Consider the following 15264-nt stretch of genomic DNA (forward strand, 5'->3'; position numbering starts at 1 on the left):
CTCTGAAGTATCCGTTTCTTGACTTCTTGACTTCCGTTTCTTGACTTCTGTAAAAATGTTTAACCTAGGATTTTCATTTTAAACAGCAACGTTGCGTGCCTCCTTTTCCAATGTGAGTCAGATGGGAATGGCCTAGAGGTCGGGGTGAAAGACTGTTTTATGGAAATCGGGCTGATCCACAGGGCACCTGGGGTGTCTGTGGGCCTTGGCCAATGGGAGGACAGCGTTGCATATGGGTGATGAGTTCACATCTAGATGTGAACTTTTTTCTGGTGGGGGTTTGGATGCTATCTACCCAAATCAGGATGGGTCTTGCCTGCAGAATCGGCAGGCCTAGATCTCTTTGTCTCAGAGCACATGGCGAAGCCAAGCACATGGTCCCAATACTGGGGGTATGGAATTAATCTGGGCCATGTTCATAGCCTCCATTGTGCATGAGGCTACTAGTAGCTGTGGTCAGAAAATCATCAGTGTCTGTCGTGGCGGCAACCTAAGAATGAAGGAGGCCGTCAAGCTGAACAGGTACAGGTTGTCCAGAAGGAATGCAGCTGTGGTTTCCAAAGCAAAACTCCGGTTGTGGGAAGAGTTCAGAGAGATTATGGACAGGGACTTCCAGTTGTCCTCAAGAAAGTGCTTGCAAACCGTTAGACAACTCAGGAAGGGAAAGCAGAGCTTGGCATAGGCTGTGTTCAGCAGGGGAGGAGTACTGCAGATACGGACTGGGAATTTTGCCGAGCGGTAGAAAGAGCACTTTAAGGAACTCCTGAACCAGACCAGCATGTCCTCGGTGATGGAGGCAGAGTTTGAAAACTCGGTGGAATGACCCATCCATATTCCTGGCAGAGGTTTCTATGGTTGTAAAAAAAAGCTCCTCGTCTGCAGGGCGCCATGGGTAGATGAGTTTTGCCATGAAATGCTGAAAGCTCTGGACATTGTTGGGCTGTCTTGGCTGGCATGCATCTTCAGTGTCACGTGGAGGTCAGGGACAGTGCCTGTGGAGTGGCAGACTGAGATAGTGGACAGGTGATGTGCTTTGATTATCTCTGTATCACACTGTTCAGCCTGTTGGGAAAGTTTATCGCAATGTGTTGGAAAGGAAGCTCTGACTCATTGTTAAACCTCAGATACAGAAGGAGCAATGCGGATTCCGACCTGGCCATAGAACAGTGGACCACCTCTTTAACCTTGCAGTTCTCTTGAAGTAGTCATGGGAGTTTGTTTACTACTGAATTACATTTCTTACACTGCTTTTTAGTGTTTTAATGACTGTTTTTAATGTTTCAATGAATGTTCTTGTTTTAAAATCTCATTTTCTTTTGTGTATTGTAGACTTGGAGAAAGCTTACAACTATGTCCCTCTTGGAGTCCTGTGGGGGATACTGTGGGAATATCGGGCACCGGGGTCGTTGCTACGAGCCATCTGGTCCTTGTATAAATTGTCACCAATCCTGTTGTGATTTTCAGGGACAAGATCTTAATTGTCTTCCCATACACTTGCTCATGCCGCTCCCTCTCCCACACAGATCAATGCTCCAGCCTTGCCAGAGAGCCGTTGCACTGATTAGGGATCAAATAAAACACTACAACAGCTCAATGCACCTTTTGTATGATCGTATGTTTTAACATCACTTTGTGCGGAGCTGCTTTTTTCTCAGTGCAACTTCAAATTACAGGTTTCAACCCCGATTCTGTAATGACACCGTGACTCACATTATCAAGCCTCTTCTCCCACTTTTGCACCATGAGCTTTGTGCAGTGCATGGAAGTACTAAAGGGAGTTGGAAAGCCCATTTTAAAGTCAGCAAATACTAGCAAGTTGCTTGCACTAGTCTTTGTGCTATCATGAAAAAAGGTGTCTTTAAAGTCCCTGTGTCTATTATATACACATTTCTGACATTGGGGATCCTTTCGATGTCAATCTCACAATGTCAAGACCTATCGCTTTAAAGCTGCACCAATCACCATTTCTATATTATCAATGGATCAAAAGAGATTCTGGTGTGACAGCTGTATGTATGAACTGTATTCAAATTAATTTGAGCAAGCTACACATTAGTTTGAATTTGTTCAAACTTAACTTGTAACCAACAGTCGACATGGGTACGTCAACTCTCAACCCAAACCTGGAGCCAGCAGGAAGGGGGAAGGATGACATTTAGAGTGTGGGCAGCATCCTTTCAAATAAGACTTTGTGATTGAAAGAATAAGCGTATTCTGACTGATTGCTAACTTTTTTATGTTGACCGTGTTCTTATCTCCAGGTGACTGTAAGCATTTGGTGTATTCATGTTAAGAACAAATATGGAAAATTAAAATCATGCCTGTATGTGAAAATGATGTATACATTTATACAATACTTATTACAATCATGAAGCCTAATAGGAATGCCTACACATTATGCTTTGTATGTGTGATGGCTGCAGCTACTAGCCAAACCATCAACCAGGCATCGTGAAGGACATAGTAACATGTTTCCCAGTTCTTTTGTTTAACATCATTATACAAGACATAAAGACACTTGTTTTGGCCCACTTTATTTTTCTAGATTGAGTGCACGCAATCAAGTAAAATTGAGTTAAGGTTAGTAAAAGTGTTAACAACTTTCCTGTCAGTGTCCTGTAGCTGACCATCCTTCTGGCAAAAGACTGAGTCCTTGTCAGAAGAGTACTCATAATGTTGTTTTGAACTAAGTTCTGTGTAGGTAAGTTGTGCTTAGACTCCAGAGCAGTTATGTTAAATTTATATAGTTATTCAAATTTTTCACTTTTGCTTGATTTTGTTACCCATCTTAATTCTTGTAAATACTTTGGGTCAGTAAAATCCCTGTTTTTCCACCTTTACCTGCTCTCCCAGCTTTACCCCGGTCCTTCACAGTATGGTAATAGAAATAGATGACATTTTGTTGTACACTTGCATATGGGAGTTATTTTTATTCAAAGTCAATTTCATAGTCTGTTGTCTTTTTTGATAATGCATGCACGATTTGCTTTATGTTCCACCAAATAAAAACTTCAATGTGAATACAACAAATGCCATGAGTTTGTATAATCTCTATTTTACAAGTGATATGTATTATGTGCAGGACAGTATAATATAAAGCATATGATAAGAAATAAAAAAACATTTTACTATCTTAACTAGGTCTTTATAATAGAAACAAATGTAAATACAACTTCGTCAATACTGGTATAAATGTTAAAACGGTACTGTCCTGCATACACATAGTTGTTTATCCAAACGTGAAGATAATTGCTTCTTGTTTTCAATGAGTTTGTTTTATTTTTGGTTTTATTTCATCTTTCGTAATTATATAACATAATTACAGTAATAACCTCACAATTTGACAGAACAGAGTGTACTGTTTAAGTGACTTTAGACACCTGTGTGGTGCAGACTCTGTGTACATAGACTAACTACACAGAGCACCAAACAGTGACAGTTCCCTTGCACCATGAATACTTTAATAAGCTAGACAGAGTGGATCCAAGATGTTAATCTTTATTTTTTTCCTAATAACATCAATAGTCAGTGCAAATCATCAGACGATGTTACACTCCATAATATCTGTCAATAAAAATACAGCACAAGTTCAGAATGGAAGATGTGCTTATCAAAGATGCCACAAGCAGGTCAGCCACAGAGTTTGTGGGAGCGTAAAGCTGTGTGAAGTAAATGATTATCACAGGAAGGTTTCTACATATTGTGTCAACAGTTAATGAGTCAAGGAAAATATATAACTCCACATAACATATAAGAGGGGACTGCACATTGTTCAGACGGCCCATTGCTATGAAACAACATTAGTCCAAAAAATGTTGCATCAGAGCGAAAGCCCATTTGTCCGACAGCCCGTTATCCCGAAAACAAACATCCATTCGAAGGCCGGAGTTTAACATGTTATTTAAACAAAAGACGAGTCAAAGGAGTTTTGAGTTTGCAAAATTACCTTGAAATAGTTTTCCAGAAATGATCATTCTGAAAGCTGTTCTGAACCAGCTGTAAAAGAAAGCGTAAATAAATGGATTAAGCATTGAATTTGACAGTGTAAGCCAGTTCAGTGTTTCAATCACAGCAATTGGTGTAACATTGTACGTTAAAGGCTGAAAGATGATACAAAGAAAGTACGGAGTCCAACATAAGAGAAAAACTCCCAAAACAATAGCCAGAGTTTTGGTGGCCTTTCTCTCCATCTTACTGACGGTTGCTCCAGATGACTTTGTGCTCAGACCGGTTGTGTTCTGAATGCTGATTGCCTGTCTCTTTGCAACAAGGAAAATTTTCAGGTAGATACTAAGCATTATAATGACCGGGATATAAAATGAAAAAATACATGCCAGAGTGGTTGATATTAGAGCATCAATTAAGCAACTTTCTTCACATTTTCCTTGATTAAAACCTGCAAATATAATGCTGATGCCAATTACAGCAGCAACTGCCCAGCTCACCAGGATCATAATTCCAATGACACGATCATTTACTTTACTTTTATAAGCAAGAGGCTGACACACTGCGTAGTATCTGTCAATAGAAATACAGCATAAGTGCAAAATAGAAGCTGTGCTCAGTGTAACATCAAAGCTTCCTCGTACTTTACAAAACAAACCCTCGTGATACCAACATGAGGTTACAGTGAATGTCATACTGAAAGGAAAGACTAGAACTCCTACAAGCAGATCGGCCACAGCCAGAGACAGAATGAGGTAGTTTGTAGGGATGTGGAGCTGTTTGAAGTAAGAGACGGAGATTATTACGAAAAGGTTTCCACATATTGTGACAACAGACAATGCACCGAGGAAAACATATAATAAAACACATATTATGGAAGGGTTGCTTGTGAATAAGTAAGTTGTATTATCTGATTCGTAGCAGGGATGTATGTCATTAACAGTGTAACTCCCGTTGTCAGTCGCTTCTGGTTCCATGCTTCTACATAGATTCCTGAAATTCAAATTTCCAATATTAACCAACTGAGGAAAATTCTCAAATACTTGAATATTTACTTGTGCATGTGTAACCACAATATCAATCTTCTTGAGAAACAAAGACATACATTTAAAATAACAAAATAATTGTAGTGTGTTAAGATTCATACCAAACCACTCAAAATAGATGACACATCAGCGTGGGGTGTCCTGGGTGTGTGGCATTCTCTGTGCTACTGTGCAAAACCTTTTGACTAGATGTTAAAATAATCAATCCCCACCTAATTACCATAATTTATTAAAAAGTCACCAGTCTAATTAGATGAGATATGCTACATTCTGTTTGCATGTGATATGAGGTATTTTATACTGTGTGTGTCCTTGAGCCTGTTATAACAATTTCAAAGACATTTTTTAAATTAACAATTTAATGTTTACTAAAAGGCTAATATAAGATATACTGCACTTATAGAAATGCAATGACAAGAACCTAGCTACTGCAAAAATGTACAATAAAATGAAGACTCTAAGGCTACATCCACACTAATATAAGTTGTAAAACAAAATGATCTCAGTCCACAACTGAAAACGAATATCACATGACTATTCACGTACACTGGGCATGCGGGTACCGGTGTAAACAGGAAGTAGATTGGTGGCTTAGTTAAAAAAATGATATATATAATACATATAAAGTAATATAGTAGTCTTTAATAATGAAAGGTCGTGCTTGATACTTAAGATCTTTCTCTAAATTCTTCCTCTATAAACTCAAATAGACAAATTTCGTTTTAGAAGTTTTATTTTTCAGACTTAGTTACATTGCTGTGTGTCTTGCTCTCTCTCTCTCTCTCTCAAACATCAAATTTATTTTAAAATCAACACTTACACATAAAAGTTTACTAGATTATGGGTCAAGAAATTTGGTCAACACGCGTCTCTCACTCGTTCCCTCTCGGTTTCGTTGTGTTTTCACAGTTGTAGATCTGCTGGTGGCTGACGTCTCTGTCGTAATGGAGAGCAATTACTGCTTTTGTTCCTTTACAGTTCATGTGTGTTAACTTCACAACAGTTGTGCAGAACAAAATAAGCACTGATAAGGAAAGGAAAGTCCTCCGTTTTGTGTCCGCCGTCTTCCTCAAAGCCGCAAACCGTGACTTCAGACGTCTGCTCTGCCGCTCACTAATTGCTTCAATAACAGCTGCTTCCTCCACAAAAATGAAGACTTTAAGTGCACAACAGCTGTTAGTAAAGACAACAAGGTTAGCAAAACCTGTAATCAGTTCATGTTTTGTGATCTTCCGGGAAAGGGTTGTAAAGGACTCTTAAGAGGTTCTGTGAATGTTTCCTACAAACCTTTTAATTAGAAGTTACTTAAGTTAATCACTTCCTGCTAGCTTTTATTTTGTAAGTCCCTTTTTACGTTTTGGGTCCTTTATTTTGAAGTAATTTTGGCGAAACCGGAAGCAGATCCAAATCTCGTCAGAGTATGTTAGCTTGACTTCGCCACAAGAAAAGTATGAACAGTACAGACTAAAAGGAAAAGTATTATAAAATATATTACTCCGCAATAACAGTTTAATAATTAACGGTTAAGCACCTAGCTGGAACGGGAACAAGGTATTGTGTTTTCATTGTGTTCATTGTGTTTGATGTGTTGGTGTTTCAACTGGATGCTAATGTTAGCTTAACAGATATAGCTAAATGACTAGGCTGTGGTTTTGAGCTGGCATTGGCATCTGGTTGAAGCATTAATATATGCTCCCATGTATATTTAAATGTTATTTTCTGAATGTTTAAACTCGTAAGAGCTCATTCATGTTTTATCTGTTCCGTAGCTCTTACGGTGTTTTCTGGAGAAAGGAGAAAAGTAAATTTGTGTTCATCAAAGTAAAAGTCAACGGTTGAATATGAATAAAGGCCTCTGAAACATCAGTACGCTTCACCATTGTCCGGCTGGGGTCCGCTACAGTAAGAGCTTGGCCCTCACCGATCTGATGACTTGCTGCCTCTATGACGGGCCGTGACAGAGTGTCTTCACGGCTACCTGCTGCTGCTGCTACGTCTCCACATGCTGTCCACATGGATTCCTCCAGCGTCACATGTGCCCATGTGCCAGCACGTAATTCACTTCGGCAACTGTGGTAGTGGTCTCATGGATTCGGTGCATTGGTCAAGTACGGTCACATTACACCCCCCCCCCCCTTTATTACCCACAGTCTACAGTACTGCAAATAAGGAAATAAGGTGAGCCTTGAGACTGAATCAGTGAACATTTCATACTGACCTGCTCATCTACAGTAAAGGAAAGACATTGTTGTTTACATTCATATGGACTCTTATTAATTACAAACATTTTACTACTTTGGATGCTATATTCCAATTACTTTGAGAATTGTGTTAACACGGTACTTACCTGAATATTTACAGTAATTTGAGTATATGCACACGAACGCAACTGTGTTACTTTCTACTGTTGATCTGATATTATACGTTCATGCTGTTTATTGCAAGGGTTTTATAATATCTGTTTAAAGGTTTTTCTATTGGCTAAATTATTTAAGAAATTTAGTTTACGATGTCAGAGTCGGGTAGCGTTAAGGAGACTGAGGACCTTCAAGATTTGCAGAGTGAGCTCCTCTCACTGACTGATGTATCTGAGAGACCCAGTCTGAAAGATAATCTTCACAAAAATGATGACCAACCTGAAGGTCCTCGACGCTCTGAACGTGCACGGAACCCTACAGAGAAAATGCTTGTGTTGCAAGGTGAAGAAGCCAAGAGAAGGGAAAAAAGGCTGCTCTTAATGTATGAGAAATGGAAGCTCAATGTACGTAAGGCAAGAGATCAGCTGAAGACGTACATGCCAGAGAGCGAGCTCTGGCCTCTCATTGAATAGCTGAAGAAAAGTAAAGATAACGTAACATGTATTTCGAGAATCGAGATCTCGCCACACCTCCCACTGACGTGAGAAGACGAGTAGATACGTGTGAATCAATTACCACGGAAATTATCAGTATCGCCTATAATAGAGCAATTAATGAAGAAAGTGAGTTTAATGAGGACCAGGAAAGACACCGCCTTCATGAACTGCTCCACCGTGACTGTGCAAAGTCTGTTTACGGATCTGCTGCTTATTCTATAAGTCACAGCAAATCTGAACACCATTCTATAACTTCGTCCACGGCAGCTAAGCGTGTGGATGCAGCTGATGAACTTGCAGTGAAGGAAGCGAATTAAGATGATGGTAGCAGAAGAAAGGCAAAAGGAAGTGATCCGAGAGTTAGAGGAACAGCAACGGAAGGCTCTAGAGGCACAAAAGCGTGAGTTGGAGCGATTGCAGGCAGAGAAGGAAGTGCGGGCGGCTCAAGCCAAACTTAAGGTGTACGATAAGGAAATGGAACGTGAAGCCGCTGACTGCATTAACAATGAAAGGAACGAGGACTCAAGGAATGAGCCTGTAACCACAGTCCCTCTTTCACATGCTGCAACACCCTCTCCTGCAGACATTTCCTCTCTTGCTCAGGTCTTTCAAGACAGCATAGCCTTAAATAGGCTCCCTCTTCCAGAGCCATCCATCTTCAGTGGTGATGCAATGCAATTCATTGAATGGAAAGCAGCATTTACCTCACTCATCGACCAAAGGGTGATCGCTCCAGCTGAAAAACTCTACTATCTGAAGAAATACGTTGGTGGTCCAGCACGTCAGGTGCTAGATGGCAATTTCTTCCAAAATGATGATGAGGCCTATCAGGATGCCTGGAACAAGCTAAATCGTCGCTTTGGCCAGCCATTTACCATTCAGAGAGCATTCAGAGAGAAGCTCACCAATTGGCCAAGGATTCAAGCTAAGGATGCTGAAGGACTCAGAAGCTTCTCAGATTTTCTGAGTGCCTGTCAAGATGCCACGCCTCATGTCAAGGGTCTCGACATATTAAATGACTGTGAGGAAAACCAGAAGCTCACCCGTAAACTACCAGACTGGGCAGCTTCACGCTGGAACCGACAAGTCACACATAGCCTAAAGGAGAAACAAGAATTTCCAAGTTTCAAGGACTTTGCAATCTTTGTGTCAACTGAAGCTGAGATTGCCTGCAATCCAATTACATCTTTCCATGCTCTTCATACATCAGACTCTCGCACTGAAAAGAGAAATCTCCTAGACACAAAGAGAGACAGGGCCAGTGTTCTCACCACTCACACAGCTACAGACAATGCAAACCAAAGGTCGGATCAGAGACAAGTTATAACGCCCTGTATTCTCTGTGAAGATAATAGATACCAGCTACATGCATGTCCTAAGTTCATGGAAATGTTGTTGGCAGAGCGACGGAACTACGTAAGGGAGAAGAAACTTTGCTATGGATGCTTAAAATCTGGCCACAGTGCAAAAGACTGTCGTCACCGTCACTTCTGTGACAACTGCAAAGGAAAGCATCCTACTGTCCTCCATGACTACAGCTATGGAAATGAAAGGTCTTCATCAGAAACAGGGACAAATCAAGGTGTCGCTGCAACGTCCCTCAGTGTAGCAGGTGAGGGCTCATCCTACACATCAATGGTAATGCCTGTGTGGGTGTCATCTAAACACAACCCTACAGTTGAGAAGCTTGTCTACGCCTCTACTCGACACTCAAAGCGATACCACATTCATCGACCAAGAAGTGAGTGACAGTTTAGCTGCTGACAAGTATCCAGTGAAGTTGAAGTTGACCACGATGACTGGAAAGAACACGGTTCTCCCAAGTGAGTGTGTTTCTGGCCTTTGTGTAAGAGGATACAGTTCATCCATTCATGTTGAACTTCCAGGTGCCAACACAAAGGACTGCATACCTATAAACCGTGCTCACATTCCCACTTGTGAGAAGGCTAAACAATGGAGCCACCTCAGAGAAATAGCTGACAAAATCCAACCACTAAAGGACTGTGAAGTAGGACTTCTGATAGGCTACAACTGTTCCAGAGCAATGGCACCAAGACAAATCATTCTAGGAGGAGATGAGGAACCCTACGCTGTATGGACGGATCTAGGATGGTCTATTGTGGGGCGCTCCTCACAAAGCCATGATTCACTGAGCACAAGTGGCTTGTGTCACAGAATCACAGTTAAAGAGCTACCTCTGGTACCACCTGCAGATGCTATTCAAATTCTAAAATCCGACTTCAAGGATGGCAGTGAAGACTGTGAAACTGTGTCACAAGACGACATCACTTTCTCAACAAGCTAGATGAGAGCATATGGAAAAATACGAATGGCCACTACGAAATGCCTCTGCCTTTCAAAAGCAGACCCAGCTTACCTTACAAGGATTCAGCCATGATACGCCTCAACCACCTGAAAAGGAAATTGCAACGGAACGGAAGGTATACGGAGCAGTATGTCAAATTCATGGAACAGGTAATCGAAAGAGGAGACGCAGAGCAGATCGTGGGAGTGAAGGTGAGAAATGATACATTCCACATCACAGCGTTTATCATGCAAGAAAGCTGGATCGACTTAAGGACCAGCCTGCAACACGCCGCGGCATTCTGTCAACAGTGGCCTCACTGTATGATCCTCTCAGATTTGTGGCGCCAGTTCTGCTCAAGGCAAAGGTCATTCTTCAGGAGATGTGTAGGCAAGGAACAAGTGGGGACGATCTTCTCTCAGATGAGCTTCGTCCGCCATGGGAACATTGGAGAACAGATCTAGCTCAACTAGATAATGTCACCACATCCCGCATTTACTCACCTGCTGGAGACTGATTAAACTTGCTTACTCCACTATGCTTCACAATACTTTCTCCAAAAGCTTGTGAGCTCACTTAGTTTATGAAGGTTTTCCACTTTCTTATTGTATATGGAAGGTCATTTTCAGTTAAAAATCATTCATTCCTAATGTAAATTGTATACAGTTACATTATTTACTCATGATTGGTGGGAGTGTAAAGGACTCTTAACTCTCACAGTTGTAGATCTGCTGGTGGCTGACGTCTCTGTCGTAATGGAGAGCAATTACTGCTTTTGTTCCTTTACAGTTCATGTGTGTTAACTTCACAACAGTTGTGCAGAACAAAATAAGCACTGATAAGGAAAGGAAAGTCCTCCGTTTTGTGTCCGCCGTCTTCCTCAAAGCCGCAAACCGTGACTTCAGACGTCTGCTCTGCCGCTCACTAATTGCTTCAATAACAGCTGCTTCCTCCACAAAAATGAAGACTTTAAGTGCACAACAGCTGTTAGTAAAGACAACAAGGTTAGCAAAACCTGTAATCAGTTCATGTTTTGTGATCTTCCGGGAAAGGGTTGTAAAGGACTCCTCTTTAGCACGACGCCCCCAAATTTGGGGGCTCTCGGGCTCAGAACCCCTCAAACTCACATGCGGAAAATAGCATGATTGTTAGCCAGTAGTGTGGACACGGCCACTTTTTTTTTTCGATGAACCAGCAACGTCTGGACAACAACATCATATAAGTCACTTATTATAAACTCCAAAGACAACTATAGGCTACTCATATAAGCAAAAGTATATCGTGGCATAAAAGCACCAAATCCGGGACAGAAATCGGCGCTATGAGTACAGTAAATCAATGTTTGTACCCTCATGCTAACAGCTACCAAGTCATACAAAGCATGTAATAGCATTAGCACACGTGGCGGAACACGTAACTAACTTCTTTTTTACGATCCGTAGAAGCACTAAACAGTTGTGTGTGATCAAACGTACCTTCATGCTGAACTTCGCCGAAAAAAATCGTGGGTATGCGCCCAAGTTTTCTGAAAATATGGATAATAACGTCGCGGAATTTCTGTTCCAAAGCTGTAGTCATTGCTGCCAACTGCATACTGTTGACTTCCGACTTGTTTCCAGAATAAGAGCGGTCAAGGGGGCTTGGGCGAGTGGTCAGACTGCCTGCGACCGGAAATTTCCGCCGGGGTACACGCGTCACTTCTGGCAACTTTATTGCATGAAATCTTTTGACGATCACCACCAAATTTGGCATGAGTCTTCCTAAGCCTGTGACGCGTCTAAGGAGGGGTTGTTTTTGGAAATCGACCGAGGATAGGCTGCCATGCAGCCACACACACAAACATGAAATGAGAAAATCCTACAGATGACAGCCAAAACTGGCTCTGATGATGTTATGAATATGAATATGATTCCTATTATCTGTATTTGGATGTATTGAATCATATGAGTGATAAAGAAAGTGAAATATATAGTTATATAGTGTATAAAAGTACAATGTAAGAGCTGCAACAGCTGGTTCGAAAATGATGGCCTCGCCTGACTAAAACCTCTTATTCTTAACTTTATTCCACTTTAACCTTTTTTTAATAACTACTGATCAGTTATGCTATGACTTGGGAAAGTCTCAGGGAGCTAGCTGCATTATTTCAATAACCTTTTATCACTGAAAGTGCATTTTTCCCAGGCGAGGCTGAATATTTTCACTTTCAGCTGTGTTATGTCTTATTTTCTATATTAACCAGCAACATATTCACAATATGACCTATGTAAACTATGTCACAGGTGTTGTGATCTGATTATATCAACAAAAATTATTAAAATCGACCTTGTAGTTACAGAGCTATGATCAGTTTTGTAGGGCTATGCTTTTTCGCTCAGAGACCTCAAAAACGGCTCCGAGAATAAGAGGTTATTAAGAGGTTCTGTGAATGTTTCCTACAAACCTTTTAATTAGAAGTTACTTAAGTTAATCACTTCCTGCTAGCTTTTATTTTGTAAGTCCCTTTTTACGTTTTGGGTCCTTTATTTTGAAGTAATTTTGGCGAACCGGAAGCAGATCCAAATCTCGTCAGAGTATGTTAGCTTGACTTCGCCACAAGAAAAGTATGAAATTCACGGTACAGACTAAAAGGAAAAGTATTATAAAATATATTACTCCGCAATAATAGTTTAATAATTAACGGTTAAGCACCTAGCTGGAACGGGAACAAGGTATTGTGTGTTCATTGTGTTTATTGTGTTTGATGTGTTGGTGTTTCAACTAGATGCTAAAGTTAGCTTAACAGATATAGCTAAATGACTAGGCTGTGGTTTTGAGCTGGCATTGGCATCTGGTTGAAGCATTAATATATGCTCCCATGTATATTTAAATGTTATTTTCTGAATGTTTAAACTCGTAAGAGCTCATTTATGTTTTATCTGTTGCGTAGCTCTTACAGTGTTTTCTGGAGAAAGGAGAAAAGTAAATTTGTGTTCATCAAAGTAAAAGTCAACGGTTGAACATGAATAAAGGCCTCTGAAACATCAGTACGCTTCACCATTGTCTGGCTGGGGTCCGCTACAAGGGTCACGTGATAGGGGGGTGACGTATAAGGGAAGGAGACGTCATGACTGCTAAGAACCAATCAAGTAGCGAATGCGGGAGTCTACGTCATCATTTCCAAACTTATGCGTTTAAGACCGTCCACACTAGGAGGCAGTGGTGGGCCGTGCATTTTATACCTGGGCCTTCAGTGCTGTCCTGCAGCTGAAACACCACGTAATAATCTATTTATGAGGCACGCGCAAGCTACGGTTATTTGTTTCTAGGGGTGTAACAATACACGTATTCGTATTAAACCGTTCGGTACGAGGCTTACGAACCAAACAATACGTTTGAATAATACTAGTGCATTTGGAAAATGCAGAAGCTTAAGAAAAAGTATTAAATTATAAAATAGCTATAACTTTGTGATTCTGTTTAGGCCAGCAGAGAAGGCCTTACTGGCCCTGATGGCCCACCACTGCTAGGAGGTAACCCCGGAGTTTTCAAACGTATCTGTTTTCTGTGCTCTGAAACTCTCGCCTAGTGTGGATGCTCAGTGTAAACGTAGCAAAAGATGTGCGTTTTCAAATGGAAACGTAGTAGTGTGGACAAGGCCTAAAATATCATGAATCAATGTATCCAATTATGCAACTCCCCGACACCCTGAACCGCTTCTTTGCCCGCTTTGATATACAGCACAGCAGAGCAACAGCTGAGAAGACCCAGCCCAAGGAGGAGCAGACACTCTTCCTCCAGCACCACCAGGTGAGGTCCGCTCTGAGGAGGATCGACATCACCAAGGCAGCGGGACCAGACGAAGTGTCGGGCCGCACACTGAAGACCTGTGCCGACCAGCTAGCAGAGGTTTTCACTAACATCTTCAACCTCTCCCTGCAACAAGCTGCAGTCCCCACCTGCCTCAAAGCCACCACCATTGTCCCTGTCCCAAAAAAGACCGCAGTCACCTGCCTCAACGACTACCGCCCAGTTGCCCTGACCCCAGTCATCACGAAGTGCTTCGAGATGATGATTCTATCGCACATCAAGGACGTCCTCCCAGCAGACCTGGATAGACACCAGTTTGCGTACTGAGCAAACAGGTCTACGGAGGACGCGGTCTCCATCACTCTTCATACGGCCCTGTCTCACCTGGAGCACCCTAACACATACGTCAGGATGCTCTTCATTGACTTCAGCTCTGCCTTCAACACCATCATCCCCCATAAACTGGTGCATGAACTCAAAAACCTTGGACTTTCTACATCACTCTGTTCATGGATTCTGGACTTTCTCTCAAACAGACCACAGAATGTCAGGATAGGGAACCTGACATCAACAACCACCATCCTGAACACAGGTGCACCGCAGGGCTGTGTGCTCAGCCTGGCCCTCTTCCCCCTCTTCACCCAGGACTGCTCCGCCACATATTCCTCCAACACAATAGTGAAGTTTGCTGACGACACCACTGTGGTGGGTCTCATCTCCAACGACGACGAGACACACTACAGACAGGAGGCCCAACATCTGGCTGAGTGGTGCTCGGACAACAACCTGGTCTTGAACACAACCAAGACCAAAGAAGTCATAGTGGACTTCAGGAGATCCAGGAAGACCACACCCTCTCCACTCTACATAAGTGGGAACTAGGTGGACAGTATCAAATTCCTGGGGCTCCACATTACTAAAGACCTCACTCGGTCCCTGAACACATCACACCTGGTGAAGAAAGCCCAGCAGAGGCTCTTCTTTTTGAGGAAGCTAAAACAAGCTGGCCTGCTCCCTGCACTTCTGGTTAACTTCTACAGAAGCGTGATCGAAAGCATCCTCTGTCAGTGCTTTACTGTGTGGTATGCCAGCTGCACAGCAGAGAACAGGAGGGACCTGGCCCGGGTGGTTAGAACAGCACAGAGGATTGTGGCAGTTACTCTGCCTGACCTGGACACTGTGTATGCTGGCCGTCTCCAGAAGAAGGCCAGAAACATCTGTACAGACATCACACACCCGGGTCACTCTTTGTTTGTTCCACTACCATGAGGAAGGAGATACAGGACCATCAAAACCCGGACTAACAGGCTGAGGAACAGCTTCTT

General features: G+C 42.1%; 1 protein-coding gene across 1 annotated transcript; it reads right to left on the minus strand.

The window, feature by feature from the left end:
- Nucleotides 1–3917: 3917 nt before the first annotated feature.
- LOC142941976 (trace amine-associated receptor 1-like) lies at nt 3918–4922 on the minus strand. Its single transcript, XM_076084107.1, has one exon. The coding sequence runs from the start codon at nt 4920–4922 to the stop codon at nt 3918–3920; it is 1005 nt and encodes a 334-aa protein (XP_075940222.1).
- Nucleotides 4923–15264: the final 10342 nt, after the last annotated feature.

The sequence above is a fragment of the Anarhichas minor genome, unplaced genomic scaffold, assembly GCF_050575085.1.
Source record: "Anarhichas minor isolate MPS153535 unplaced genomic scaffold, ASM5057508v1 ptg000136l, whole genome shotgun sequence".
In the NCBI taxonomy this organism is placed as follows: Eukaryota; Metazoa; Chordata; class Actinopteri; order Perciformes; family Anarhichadidae; genus Anarhichas; species Anarhichas minor.